This window comes from Simochromis diagramma, unplaced genomic scaffold (assembly GCF_900408965.1).
Source record: "Simochromis diagramma unplaced genomic scaffold, fSimDia1.1 OVJJ01000438.1, whole genome shotgun sequence".
NCBI classification, from domain to species: domain Eukaryota; kingdom Metazoa; phylum Chordata; class Actinopteri; order Cichliformes; family Cichlidae; genus Simochromis; species Simochromis diagramma.
The window spans coordinates 180,521-194,906 of record NW_024387263.1 but is presented as its reverse complement, the minus strand read 5'-3'; the positions used below and the strand labels follow the sequence as shown (position 1 = coordinate 194,906).

At 40.4% G+C, this 14,386-nt stretch overlaps 1 protein-coding gene across 6 annotated transcripts in view; it reads left to right on the top strand.

Annotated features, from left to right (window-relative positions):
- The first annotated feature begins 321 nt into the window (after window positions 1–321).
- The window catches only part of LOC120715379 (V-set domain-containing T-cell activation inhibitor 1-like), a 37,720-nt gene continuing 23,655 nt past the window's right edge, over window positions 322–14,386 (top strand). For 4 of the 6 annotated variants that reach the window (XM_040002358.1, XM_040002361.1, XM_040002359.1 and 1 more), the window contains exons 1-5: window positions 322–536; window positions 3,398–3,745; window positions 4,235–4,261; window positions 4,998–5,273; window positions 7,194–7,217. In XM_040002358.1, the coding sequence (XP_039858292.1) occupies window positions 461–536; window positions 3,398–3,745; window positions 4,235–4,261; window positions 4,998–5,273; window positions 7,194–7,217 (751 nt within the window). In that variant the 5' untranslated portion in view covers window positions 322–460. The remainder of the gene's footprint in view (window positions 537–3,397; window positions 3,746–4,234; window positions 4,262–4,997; window positions 5,274–7,193; window positions 7,218–14,386) is intronic. The other 2 variants (XM_040002357.1, XM_040002362.1) reach the window with 2 other exon arrangements.

Genomic DNA, 14,386 nt, shown 5'->3' with positions numbered 1-14,386 from the left:
CAGCAAAAAGGTCCTGAGTTCAAATCTGCTATCAGGCTGGGGTCTTTCTCTCTGGGTACTCCAGTTTCCTCCCACAGTCCCCCCCCACCACACACAAACATCTCCCTGTGACCCTGACAAGTATAAGCAGAAGAGGATGGGTCGAAGTTAAGATTTGATTTAAATCCAAAATGGAAGCCATGAGCATTTATTTTTCTTTTCTTTTCTCCCCTCATTCTCATTATTGCAGGTCAGATGCAGCACCCAGGAAACAGGTCATGTCCTTCATGAATCTTTCTCCCGTCAGCCTTTCTCTATGTCTGTCACAAAGCCACCGGAAGTGCAGTTATGGTTTACTGCTTTAAGAGAATAGAAAGTCAAAGTGTTTTGGAGCGCGTCAGTGCGCTGCGAGGAGTGGCTCCGAGCTCCTTTTTATTAAAGAGATCCTGTAACGTCTGAACGTTTGAGGGTTTCTGCAGACATGGAGCTTCCACCACTTCTGATTCTGAGCTTCTGTTTCCTGAATTTATCCGGACTGACGTTTGCTGCTGAATCCGGTAAGAAACTCGTTGATTTAGACTGATCATGTGTGCAGGCGCTGTCACGTTTCACAGGAGCGGATGGAGCTTTAACGCTGCTCAGGCTGCTGCTTTAGTGGGTGGATGACTGCGGCATGTACACCTGTGACATCAGCTTTTTACGCAGCCGCGTTTTAGAATAAAATAATAAGACGGCAGATTAATGTGCAGCATCTTCAACAATGAAACGAAACTATTCTCTTTGTTCTTTATGGTCAAATACTTATGATTCCATTTGGAGGAGTTTTAATGTGAAGGAGCCGCGTGTTTGTTACTGCGCTGCACGTGTGTGTGTGTTTGATTGTGGACTTCTTCGTGGTGTGCTTATCGCCTTCTTAAATCATGCAGCAAACTACAATATTTCATTGTTCTTGGTTTCAATATTCTGAATCATAAAAAACCCTAATTTGTTTTTAACTCTTTGGTCTTCCTGTATATGTAAAGCTTCAGGTGCATTTCTGGCTACTGCGCCGCTGCGAGCCGGCTCTTCCACCACTGACTTCGGCACTTTCGATAGTGACTCTTGATTGGCCAATTAAATGTCTTAACGCAACTGACCTTCCTATGCTCCCTATGTGCTGCTTCTAGAACAAAATTTAATGTAGAAGTAGTGTTTGATAAAAATTGAGAAATACTGCTGCACCGTGAATAGCAACAACAACGAGTAACAGCGTTGTAACTTTGTGTTGAATGGTTTAGATATGTGATTAAAAAATAACTGTAAACAAAAGCAAGAAAAGTTTCATCTCCTTCAGCAAATGACTATCAAAGGATATTTTCTATATTTTCTATCTGCACAATATACTCATATTACTAGAGTCATGGTAAAGTGGAACTATTATAAGAGTTCCATTATATATTAAAGTCATTGTTATATTGTGTGAAGGCATACATTTTATGAAGTACACATTTATGATCTGAACTTTAGCTCTTAAAATATTTCCTCAGTGCTTCCCAGTGCACTCATTAAAATAGAGTTTTTTCTGCAGTGTTTTGTTGGCAGAGAGGAATACTGGGAAATATATTTCCTGTACTTCCTGAAATTGATCTGTCATTTGTGTAAAATAACCACAGCAAGTGAATGCACTCATATTAGCAGAAATAAATATGCAGAGAGTCTTCTGTAATGGACCTCACTCTTTGTCTTCTGACCTCGACGATGCAACACTGATTTTTCAGTGTCTTATAGAGTCCCTAGCAGCATTTTAAATTATGTAAGTATGCCTGAAAGATGAATTTCAGATGTTTGTGTACTATGTGTTTTCGCAAAGGACTGAAACATTCTTATCACTGAAAATATGCATTCATGATGTAATGCCTACCTCTGACTGTGGTTATTGTCCATGGTGCTGTCCAAAAACTGTCATCCCTGAATGAAAAGCGTAGCATTTATGGCTGTCAAATGATTAAAATATTTAATCAAAATTAGTGGAGAAATATACACATCTATGTTTATTATTGGTGCAACAATCCAAAACAGTAGGAAATGCTATACAGAATATTCGGTAAAAGTACTGCATGCGCATAAAACATACCAAGAGCAGACTCACAAAAAACATCCCGTTCTAAGTGGGATCACAACAGAAAGACACAAAAACACAAATGAAATAAAATGCACACATCACAGAAGGATGTTTAATTCAGAACTATGATTCAGCCTGTAAAGTGAAGTTATGATATAGCTTCCAGTTTACTGTCTCTCCTTTTGTATTCAGCGGAGGCTGAGCGACCAACCTCTTTTTCCTTCCTCTGACTTCCTTTTTTGTGTTAATGCTTCATTATCATATTACCTTTGACAGTGTGTGTAGGTGAAAGAAATAAAGAGAGAATGTGACATTTAACTGCGGTACATTGTGTTGGTAAAGGTCCTAAATTACTAAACTTAAACCTATATTAATTGTTTTTTCGCTAATGTAGAGGCAGATCAGAAGTCCAACAACAACACAAATGCTGCAGTCACATACTAAAAACTGCCAATATGAGTACAGAGTAAATCCCAGCAGATTGTCTGAAGAGTGATCTTCATGAATCCACTCCAAAAACAAATCAGGAAGATGGAGAGGTCACATTCATACTGAACTTTGGGATCGTAGTCAAAAACAGTAAGAAAGAAAGTCAGAGCAGAGAAAAATAAGCAGTAACTCACAGATATGTCAGGGCTGCTGTCAGCTGACAAACTGCTGTAGATCATTATTACAGTTGTAAAGCTGAGGAATCAGAATTTTTTAGATTAGAAAATTAATCATGAATGATCTGATATTTTTGTTTACAGAAAAAATAAATACAGTTTGGTCACAGTGTGATTGTTACTGAGGTGGAGCTGTGTGTTGGTAGGATGGAGGAGCAGCTCATGTGGATATTAGCAAAAATCAATATTCAGAGAGAGTCCTCTTTAATGGACCTCACCCTCTGACTTCTGAAAACAGAAATGTAGTACATGAAGTAAAGGTGAGCTATTATACTCATTTCCGGCTCCATATTTTATTCTTGGACACGACTGGAACGGTTTAGCATGATTCACAGTTCACAATAATCCTTGTTTATCTCAGTCTGGGCCTTGGTGCAGCCTCTGAGCTCACCCTCTCTGAAACAAGCTCTTCAGCTCCTTCAGCCTCCATTTAAACCAGTCATACAAACTGTGGGGCTGTAGGTGGGACTGTGATGACAACAGAAAAATATGAAGAGGAAGTAAACTAAAAATGTATGTTTTGTAAGGGTAAAAAGAATGATCATGACTGATAAAAATTAAGGGTGAACTTTCTTCTGATTGGCTGCCCCTGCCTCATATCTGACTTTTCCTTCTATCCTCATCACTGTTTAATTCATGTTTTGTCTTTCAGGGACACCTGTGACCAGAGTGACGGTGAAAGAAGATGATGGTGTCATTTTACCCTGTTCCCTCAGCACCAATGAGAACATTGAGTCAATGCTGTTTGACTGGAAGATAGAAGGAACAGTTCCACAAAAGAATGTGTTCCTGTATGATGATGGCAAATATTACAATTATGGCCTCTCAGGTCAAGATGAGGAGTTCAAAGATCGAGTCTCACATTTTCCAGAAGAGTTAAAGCATGGCAACGCGTCTATAAGAATAAAAAAAACTAGGTTGGAGGACAACGGAACCTATTTATGTAAATTTCCAAAACTGAAGCCAGAAATCAGAACATTCCGCATTGAGCTTGTTGTTGGTGAGTGCTGTTATAAACCAGCTGATTATTTACAGATGAAACGGTCAGCATGCACATCTGGCAGGGCCTCATCCCTACAGCACACCTGCATTAATATTCAGTGAACAAAACTGAGACCTTCCATGTGCATGCTGGTCCTGCGCCTGTCTACTTATCAGAAATCTGAGGTGTCCATGGAGTCTTTAGTAAACAAAATAAAATAAATAATTGTTCATTTCTTCTGAAATATCAGACACACAACTGTTCAAAGTGTTTTCTGACTGTGTGATTATGACACATTCATGACCATAAACCAGCCTCTTGTTTAAATGTATCAGGACATTTATTTAATCTGTGACTGTGCCTTCTCTTTTAGTTTAGGATTATAAAAACTGAACTGTCTAATATAGCAAGTTAACATGTCTGGGTTTCTTTTCTCTAGTTTTATTTAACTGCCAAGTTGATGATAACACAATCACCTCTAACATGTGTGTGTTTCTTCCTTTTCAGAGCCCGTATTAAAGGTCCGAATTAATGGTGAGTCCTCTTAGTTACGTCACTAATCTTTACGTCCTTGTGTGTATATATGAACTGATAGGTAAATACTGAACAATACTTTTACCATCTTATGGTTAGAACCATATAAAATATCTGCAGATTATCTTTATAAACAGTCCGAACAAACGTTTTTTTTTTATTTGTGTGCTTTGTAAATATTAAGGATTATTTAATTCATAATCAGTTCATTAACTGTGAATATATTATTGATCAAGATATTATCTTAATTGCACATAGCTGTTCATCCAAATAGAAAACTATCGCATGACCTACATATGCCCATATATCTCATCCCTCTCAGTGTCTTGGTTCAAATTTACAGTAACGTCCAAAAGTCTGCATTAAAATATATTTTTATATTCAAAATTGCAGTTTTTGATATTGGTATTTTCTGTAACATCTACAGTTGTTTACATATTTATTTATCCAAATTAAATTAGTAGTTTTTTGATGTTAAAAATAAATTTGTTTTAATTAATGGCACTTTATCATGTTTCTATATAACGCTTGGACAAATGTCTAAATTGGAGTCACAAGTAATGTATAGAGTGAAAACTCTCAAATTGAATCTCTACCTATCAAAACTGTGCTGTTAGGTACAGTTAAGGTGGAACAACTGTTCTTTATGCTCAAATACATGTGCATTCAGAGTAGGTAAAATAACTGACTGTCATTGTTACTGTCACATGATAATCTGTCTATCATGTGTTCACAGGTGCAGCACAACCTTCTGTCACAATTCTTAATCAAACAGATGACTGGGCACTGCTTCAGTGTGATGTTCAAAGTGGGTCCCCCAGACCTACGGTCGAGTGGTGGGACAGTAACAATCAGACCATTCCTTCTGATGACCCACATGTCTCTAAAATAGGAGATCGCTTCTACATCACTGTCAGCACTACTGTGAAAAAGGATGACAACTATTGCTGCGTTGCCACACAAAAGGACATCTGGCATCAGTCACAGAAGAAAATCTATATACATTTGAATAGTGAGTGGCATTTTAGTCATTAGACGATTCCAATAATTATTGCTTTTCAAAAATGTTAATACATGCTCAGACTGAATGCAAAGAATGTTTCCAAGGAAACAAAATGTTAAATAATTAAATCATAAAGACATGCAGTCAAATGTCTGTAAAATGTTTCTCAGGTGAAAAAAGAAAAGGTCTTTGATAAAACAAAAGCAGATTTTGTTTTTATATAAGTCTTCTTACAGATTTCATTATACACTGCTATTATATCAGTGTAACACATGGTCTGATTAAATTACTTTTTTATGTCTTGTAGCAAATGTTTGAGAGCAGAAACTAAAAAGTAAGATGACACCCATTACACATCTGAGCTCTGTCTCATTAAGGAGTCATTTCCCTTCTCTTTGGAAGTTTTCTGATAGCAAATCATCAAACTCTTTTAAAAAGTCTGTTGTGGTCCCTAAATCCAAAGCTGAGATTAACCCAACATGTTGCTGCAACCCAAAGAATATGAAATAACACAAAAATAGCACCAAATATAAAAGATAAAAAATGTAAATATATATAAAAATGTTGCAGTCTTACACGCCTCTCTGCAGCTTCTCTCCTCCTCTTATCCCTCCAAAGCCCCATCCCCTTAGAGACTGTGTCAGCTCCTAAACAGACAAAAATACAAAAGAAAAGACAAACTAAAAATCGTATTGGATTATTAAACATTAGGTCTCTCTCCTCCAAGTCTCTGTTAGTACATGACTTAATAATTGATCAACAAATTGATTTACTCTGCCTTACAGAAACCTGGTTGCAGCAGGATGATTATGTTAGTTTAATGAATCAACACCCCCGAGTCATTCTAACTACTAGAAATCTCGAAGCACAGGCCGAGGGGGCGGTGTGGCAGCAATTTTACACGCCAGCCTATTAATCAACGAAAGACCCAGACAGACTTTTAATTCATTTGAAAGCCTGATGCTTAGCCTCAGAAACCAGTCTTACTTGTTATCATCTATCGTCCACCTGGGCCTTACACAGAGTTTCTGTCTGATTTCTCAGACTTTTTATCTGATTTAGTTCTGAGCTCAGATAAAATAATTATTGTGGTGATTTTAACATCCATGTAGATGCTAAAAATGACAGCCTCAACATGGCATTTAATCTGTTATTAGACTCAATTGGCTTCTCTCAAAATGTAAAAGAACCCACCCACCACTTTAATCACACTCTAGATCTTGCACACACAATCTAAACATTAAAATAACTTTCTTAACTCAAACAAATGTCTCATTTATCATATTAATCAGGCTTATACTTTTAAATCTTTGATCAAGAATAAAAATGATTTAGTATTAGTGAATGCATATATAGATAAACTGGTAAACTGAGGTAAGCTGGGGGACCTCAATCTCTCCGAGCACCCCCTCGCTTGACAACTGTTGCAGCTATAAGAACAGGAGTGAGGTAGTATGAAGGGACATGACAGAGAAAAGTCTCTGAAAGACTGAAATGACTCACACACCCACAATAATCTCATGAACTTCATACAAATATCCTGTAAAGGATTTAGAAAAAGCTGGTGTGATTTTTGTGGCTGGCCTTCTCACATATGTATTTGCAGGAGTTTAACATTAAAGAGAATAATATCTAAATAAATCATGAAAATGGGATTTGCTAATATTTTCAGCATGCAGTTTGTTGTTAATTCCACTAAATTTACTTTTCATGGTTGTCATAGTTTCTTGTTTTATTATATCTTTTATGAGCCTTCAACATAATTTCCTTGTGTATTTATTGATAAATTTATATTTTGGTCATTATTTCACCGTTTTACACAGTTTGTTTTAGTCTCAGTTTTCTCTTCATTATGTTTTCTGATATTTATGCATCTTTGTCTGCTACACTTTTATAATAAGAACCTTTTCTACCTTTTTGTGTCCACAGAGAAGAGGGACTTGGCACCCCAAGGTAAAGTCCAGAATCCTCATTTTGATTCATACATTACATCATTTGTTTGCTGTCATTCACAGGTTGGCAGTTAGCAAGGTAAACAAACAAAATGTATTAACATTAGGAACCAGCACAGTGAGGAGATCAGTTAGGAAGAACATGAAGTCCTGGAAAAAATTCGACTTTAAAGACAATCTGGTAATTGGCGAGGGGACAGAGACGACTGTATGTTTAAAAAGTCCAAAACATGTCATAAGGACATATAGGAATGGTGGAGGGGAACTTGATATGGACTTGGAAAAATCAGAACCAGAATACCTATACAAGAAGTAAGAAAAAGCACGATATATATATATATATATATATCCCTTTCTAATAAACATCTGAAAAAGAAAGAAGAACATGCGCAACAAAAGGTGTAGCTACAGCAGTATACAGTGTGTTAGGTGGAGTTGTAGAGGGAGATGGCCACAGGCAGGAATGATTTCCTGTGTCATTTAGTGGTGCTTCTTGGTAATCTCAGTCTCTCACCGAACGTGCTCCTGTGGCTAGCCAGCATGTCATGGAGTGGGTGGGAGGCATTATCCATGATTGTCCTTGTCTTGGACAACATTCGCCTCTCCATCACTACCCTAAGAGAGTCCAGCTCCATCCCCACAACAGTGTTGGCCTTGCAGATCAGTTTATTTAGTCTGTTAGCATCAGCAACCTTCAATCTGCTCCCCCACCTGCTGCTCAGGTTGCTTAGCAACCATGATACTAACCGCGAGAAAAGTCAAAGTCAACTTTGTCATCTCAGAAACGTTCCATACAGCATTGTTTGAAAGAAAAAAATTTTTTTTGTTCATTATGTCTGTGAAGGTTCTCAGTCATCCAGGTCATCGTAGTCTAAGGAGCTTGGAAAGAAAAGCGCCTGGACTTCTTTGAGTTGCTTGAAGACGTTTCACCTCTCATCCGAGAAGCTTCTTCAGTTCTAAGGTCAAATGGTGGAGAGTCCCAGATTTAAACCCAGTGGGAGTTTCCCCCCAAAGAGGGACAAAGGACCCCCTGATGATCCTCTACCTAATCACATGAGCCAAAATGAGAAAACGGGTGTGGGTCACAATCAGCCAGAGTTTCAGGTGAGCTCATTGTGAAACCTGGCCCCACCCTATCATGTGATTTCCTGAGGTTAGATGGCCCAGGATGTGAGTGGGCGTTAAGGCGTCTGGGAAGGGAACTCAAAACTGGATTATAGATGGCAGATAGTTGGTGTCGTAAACCACCGCCTCTGTTCAAAGATGGTCGCTCACAGTGGACATAGATGCTTCTTTCATTCCTCTTTCAAACCATCTGTCCTCTCTGTCCAAAATGTGAACATTGGCATCCTCGAAAGAGTGACCTTTGACCTTTAGATGCAGATGAACTGCTGAGTCTTTTCCTGTGGAGGTGGCTCTTCTATGTTGTGCCATGCACTTGTGAAGTTGCCGTTTAGTCTCTTCGATGTAGAGGTCTGGGCATTCCTCGCTGCACTGTACAGCATACAGCACATTGTTAAGTTTGTGTTTTGGCGTTTTGTCTTTCGGATGAACCAGTTTCTGTCTGAGCGTGTTGCTGGGTCTGAAGTAGGATGAAGGATGTTGTGCTTGGAGAAAACCCTCCTGAGTTTCGATACACTGGCTACATAGGGGAGGACAATGTTGTTGCGTCTGTCCTTCCTATCCTCCCTCGCTGGTGTCTGAGCTTCTTTTCTGTGCCTCTTTGCTGACTTTATAAACGGCCAGTTAGGATAACCACATGTTTTAAGTGCTTCCTTTACATGTGTGTGTTCCTTCTTTTTTCCTTCAGGCTTAGAGGGAACATGTTCTGCCCGGTGGTGTAGGGTCCTAATTACCCCAGGTTTGTGTTCCAGAGGGTGATGGGAGTCAAACAGGAGGTACTGGTCCATGTGTGTGGGCTTCTGGTAAACTTCGATGTTGAGTTTGCCGTTCTCTTCAATGTGCACAGCGCGGTCCAGGAAAGGCAAACAGTTGTCCTTTGTGTCTTCCCTGGTGAACTTGATGTTTTTATCCAGAGCGTTAATGTGCGCAGTGAAGGATTCCACTTCTTGTGTCTTGATTTTGACCCAGGTGTCGTCTACATATCTGTACCAGTGGCTGGGTACTCTTCCTTTGAAAGAGCCAAGAGCCTTCCTTTCCACTTCTTCCATGTAAAGGTTGGCTACAATAGGTGACACGGGGGAGCCCATGGCACAGCCATGTTTTTGTCTGTAGAAGCCTTCGTTGTATTTGAAGTATGTTGTGGTGAGGCAGAGGTCTAACAGTGTGCAGGTCTGATCGGGTGTGAAGTTGGTCCTGTCCTCCAAGGAGCTGTCTTCTTGTAGTCGTTTTCTGACAGTCTCCATGGCCTCCGTGGTGGGTATGCAAGCGAAGAGGGAGACTACATCAAAGGACACCATGGTTTCATCTGGGTCCAGGGTAAGTTTCTGGACCTTGTCGGTGAAGTCGGTGGAGTTCTTGATGTGATGTGGGGTGTTCCCCACAAGAGGTGCTAGGACAGTAGCAAAGTGTTTCGAGATGTTGTAAGTGGCTGAGTTTATGCTACTGACAATGGGTCTGAGTGGGACAGCTTCCTTGTGGATCTTAGGAAGTCCGTAAATGCAGGGTATGGCATCCCCTGGGTAAAGGCGGTGATATGTAAGGCGGTCAATGTTTTTGTCCCTTTCAAGGTCTTGAAGGCAAGCTATAACTTTCTTTTTGTAGCTGCTTGTGGGGTCTCGCTTTAAGGCTTTGTAGGTATTGTTGTCACTGAGGAGAGTAGTGATCTTTGTGTGGTAATCTGTTGTGTTTAGGACCAGGGTTCTTTTCTTGTAATGTGAGGTTAGACGGAGGGACTTTGGCACTGGAGAGGGTGGCTGAGACTTTCATCCTGATTTGCTCTGCTTCTGTCTGTGATAATTTATTAATCAGTATGACGGTTTCTGTGGCTGTGATGAGGTCCACTATGGGCAACTGTTGCGGAGAAATGGCAAATTTGAGTCCTTTGGCTAACACTTTCTTTTCGGGTTCAGTGAGATTCCGGTCTGAAAAGACCGGAGTGGCCTTAACGCCCACTCACATCTTGGGTCATCTGACCTCAGGACATCACATGATAGGGTGGGGCCAGGTTTCACAATGAGCTCACCCGAAACCCTGGCTGATTGGGACCCACACCCGTTTTCTCATTTTGGCTCATGTGATTAGGTAGAGGATCATCAGGGGGTCCTTTGTCCCTCTTTGGGGGGAAGCTCCCACTGGGTTTATATCTGGGACTCTCCACCATTTGACCCTTAGAACTGAAGAAGCTTCTCGGATGAGAGGTGAAACGTCTTCAAGCAACTCAAAGAAGTCCAGACGCTTTTCTTTCCAAGCTCCTTAGACTTTTTTTGTTCATTCATTTTTTTTTATGACATCACTTTGATTAGTTGAGTATCTGAGGCTGAGACCACGGGACTGTAAAACATTATTCTTGGGTTTCATTTCTGTACTGAACAGTCATTTCAAGATTAGTTATATAGCAATATAACTAGCAATTAACTAATGTTGTTCATGAGACTAAAGTCATCTCACTTTGGTAATGTAAATATAATATGGCCAATATTATATTTATTGTCAGATTATTATGATATATTACAGCAGTGAGCTTGAACTCTGTGTCAAAGATTCAAGTTGCAGTCATTTATATTTCCTATCAACTTAAATCTTCACTCAAAGACAAGTATCTTTGACAGTGTATATATAAATGTATTAAATATAAGAGACAAATACTGTTCGTTTAATATGTTGGCATTATTACATTTGGCTCAATCCTTACATATATATGTAAAAAGAAAATGTACAAGCTGTGATAACTGGTTCTGATAGAATGAAGAGTAGACTGATATATTAAATTGTCATATCGGGTGAGAAAATCAGACCATGTCATAACTGCTTTCAGTCACACAGAATAGATATCAGAGCCTTAAACAGGCTGACTTCTGCTAAATGGGTCAAACTGGGCAGGAAGTAAACAAACACATAACATCCTTATAGAATATGATGTAACACTATAGATCAACTTAGCTCAGAATATATAAAGCATATAAACAGTTACAGCAATATGATGCAACAAACACAGCAGCTACTGATCCAAAATACTCAAAGCTTCATAGAACTGAAACAAACATTTATTTTTAGCTCCATTCTGCTGCTGATACATACTTTAGGTTTCTGAATATTAAACTTGTTGCTGCCTTTCATAGTGTGTAGCTTGAAGGCCCTGAGTACTTCCTCCCACACTGGAAACACTGGGATGATCACATTATTTGAACATTACCTAATAAGACTGATTCAGCACAGACAGTTATGTTAAACTTTCCTAGCAGTCCTTCACAAACAGGGAACAGTCTGTCTATTCTCTCCATCTGTCAGCTGCTGCTGGCTCTTCCTCCTCCTCTTCCTCACACACTGCTGAGATTGTCCTGGTGGATCATCAGGGGTGCAAAGCCTCACAGATGATGTGCAGCAGTGGGTCCCTCAGTCTGTCCTCACTCTGGACACTTGCAGTCGTCACACATGGAAATCAAATGTGTGATAAGCTGCAGGATTCAAACACAAGTGTAACTTATAAATACATGTTCATACTTTTATTCCACAATCAGAGAGAAAGAAACAGAGAGAGATTGCAGGACAGACAGACAGGTGACAGTCTCAGGTGTACACACTGCTACAAAACAGCACAAGAGAAGCAGGATTTAGTGTTTGTGTTATTACGAGTGTAAACAAGAAGAGTTCCAGATGGTGCAGTGGACACATGTGTGACTGCTGTGATTAAAGCATCTTTCTTTCAGCTTAACGAGTGAACCGTCAGCTCGTTCAAACATACGTTAAAGTCCGTTTGGCTCGACACCACCGAACAGAGGCAGCAATATAACATAGCTAACATTAACAGTGCAGTGAATCCTGCTTGTGCTGTGATGTTCAGGACTGCAAACCGAGCAGCATCACTGAGTTCTAACAGCATTCTAACATCTCACCTGTTGTGTGCCCACTTTATTACTGAATTAGGCAGAACACTCTGAATTAAATCAGGACATAAAGCATGGTCTTTCTCTTGCTTAAAGGGATTGCACGGCAGTATTTTCTTGTTTTGTATGTTCGGCTATGCCCTCTCTATTTTTGGTTTCCACACCCCAAACAAAACACGCATTAAGAGGCTCTAATACCTGTGTCTCAATCTCGCAGCCCATGTCACCTCTACTTGCGGCCCGCATAATGATGTGAAGAAATCTTTTTTTTTTTTTAATATTCACGAAAATGATTTAATATGAAGGCAATAGGCAGAGTGTTACAGGCATAGCCCTAAAGAATGTAGGTTCATGGACAGTGTAGTCTGTGCTGCAGGGAGAATGGACTGCCATTATGTGAGCGAGGGAGGGAGAAAAAGGAAAGGAAAGAGCTGTCACCGAGCAGAAACGGGAGCTGGAAGCATGCAAATATAAAAATAACCAGTGCAGCCAAAAACAGTGCCTGACAAGCCCAGTTGTAAGTAAGCTATTAAGACTCGACTTGTTAAGAAATATACTCTAAAACACTTCTTCAGTAAAGAGTCAGAGAAGAGAAACACACCGAACTTCTTGCTAGCAAGGGCAGCCTCCAGCACTGAGGCTCGCACTGAGAAACTGCCCCGATCTTTATTTATACTTCAGTGAGCGTTTGCTCCTTACATTGGAATGTGGAGGTGTGTGTGTGTGCGTGTGTGGGGTCAGAGTGTGGCCCCATAAACGACTTCCCTTAACCTGCTGGTCTGGAAAATCCAACAGTTCATCTATATGTAAAAAAGCACTTAAACTAAAACTGACATAGCTACGTTAATCCTACCGTAAAACAATAAGACAAGGTACGACCTCTCTCATGCTCCTAGGATGTGGGGGTGAACACCCTAGAATGTTACAGACCTCCTAGGATGAGACATTCTTTCAATATGCCACCAACTATATACAGTGGGGCAAAAAAGTATTTAGTCAGCCACCGATTGTGCAAGTTCCCCCACTTAAAATGATGACAGAGGTCAGTAATTTGCACCAGAGGTACACTTCAACTGTGAGAGACAGAATGTGAAAAAAAAATCCATGAATCCACATGGTAGGATTTGTAAAGAATTTATTCGTAAATCAGGGTGGAAAATAAGTATTTGGTCAATAACAAAAATACAACTCAATACTTTGTAACATGACCTTTGTTGGCAATAACAGAGGTCAAACGTTTACTATAGGTCTTTACCAGGTTTGCACACACAGTAGCTGGTATTTTGGCCCATTCCTCCATGCAGATCTTCTCGAGAGCAGTGATGTTTTGGGGCTGTCGCCGAGCAACACGGACTTTCAACTCCTGCCACAGATTTTCTATGGGGTTGAGGTCTGGAGACTGGCTAGGCCACTCCAGGACTTTCAAATGCTTCTTATGGAGCCACTCCTTTGTTGCCCGGGCGGTGTGTTTTGGATCATTGTCATGTTGGAAGACCCAACCTCGTTTCATCTTCAAAGTTCTCACTGATGGAAGGAGGTTTTGGCTCAAAATCTCACGATACATGGCCCCATTCATTCTGTCCTTAACACGGATCAGTCGTCCTGTCCCCTTGGCAGAAAAACAGCCCCATAGCATGATGTTTCCACCCCCATGCTTCACAGTAGGTATGGTGTTCTTGGGATGCAACTCAGTATTCTTCGTCCTCCAAACACGACGAGTTGAGTTTATACCAAAAAGTTCTACTTTGGTTTCATCTGACCACATGACATTCTCCCAATCCTCTGCTGTATCATCCATGTGCTCTCTGGCAAACTTCAGACGGGCCTGGACATGCACTGGCTTCAGCAGCGGAACACGTCTGGCACTGCGGGATTTGATTCCCTGCCGTTGTAGTGTGTTACTGATGGTGACCTTTGTTACTTTGGTCCCAGCTCTCTGCAGGTCATTCACCAGGTCCCCCCGTGTGGTTCTGGGATCTTTGCTCACCGTTCTCATGATCATTTTGACCCCACGGGATGAGATCTTGCGTGGAGCCCCAGATCGAGGGAGATTATCAGTGGTCTTGTATGTCTTCCATTTTCTGATGATTGCTCCCACAGTTGATTTTTTCACACCAAGCTGCTTGCCTATTGTAGATTCACTCTTCCCAGTCTGGTGCAGGTC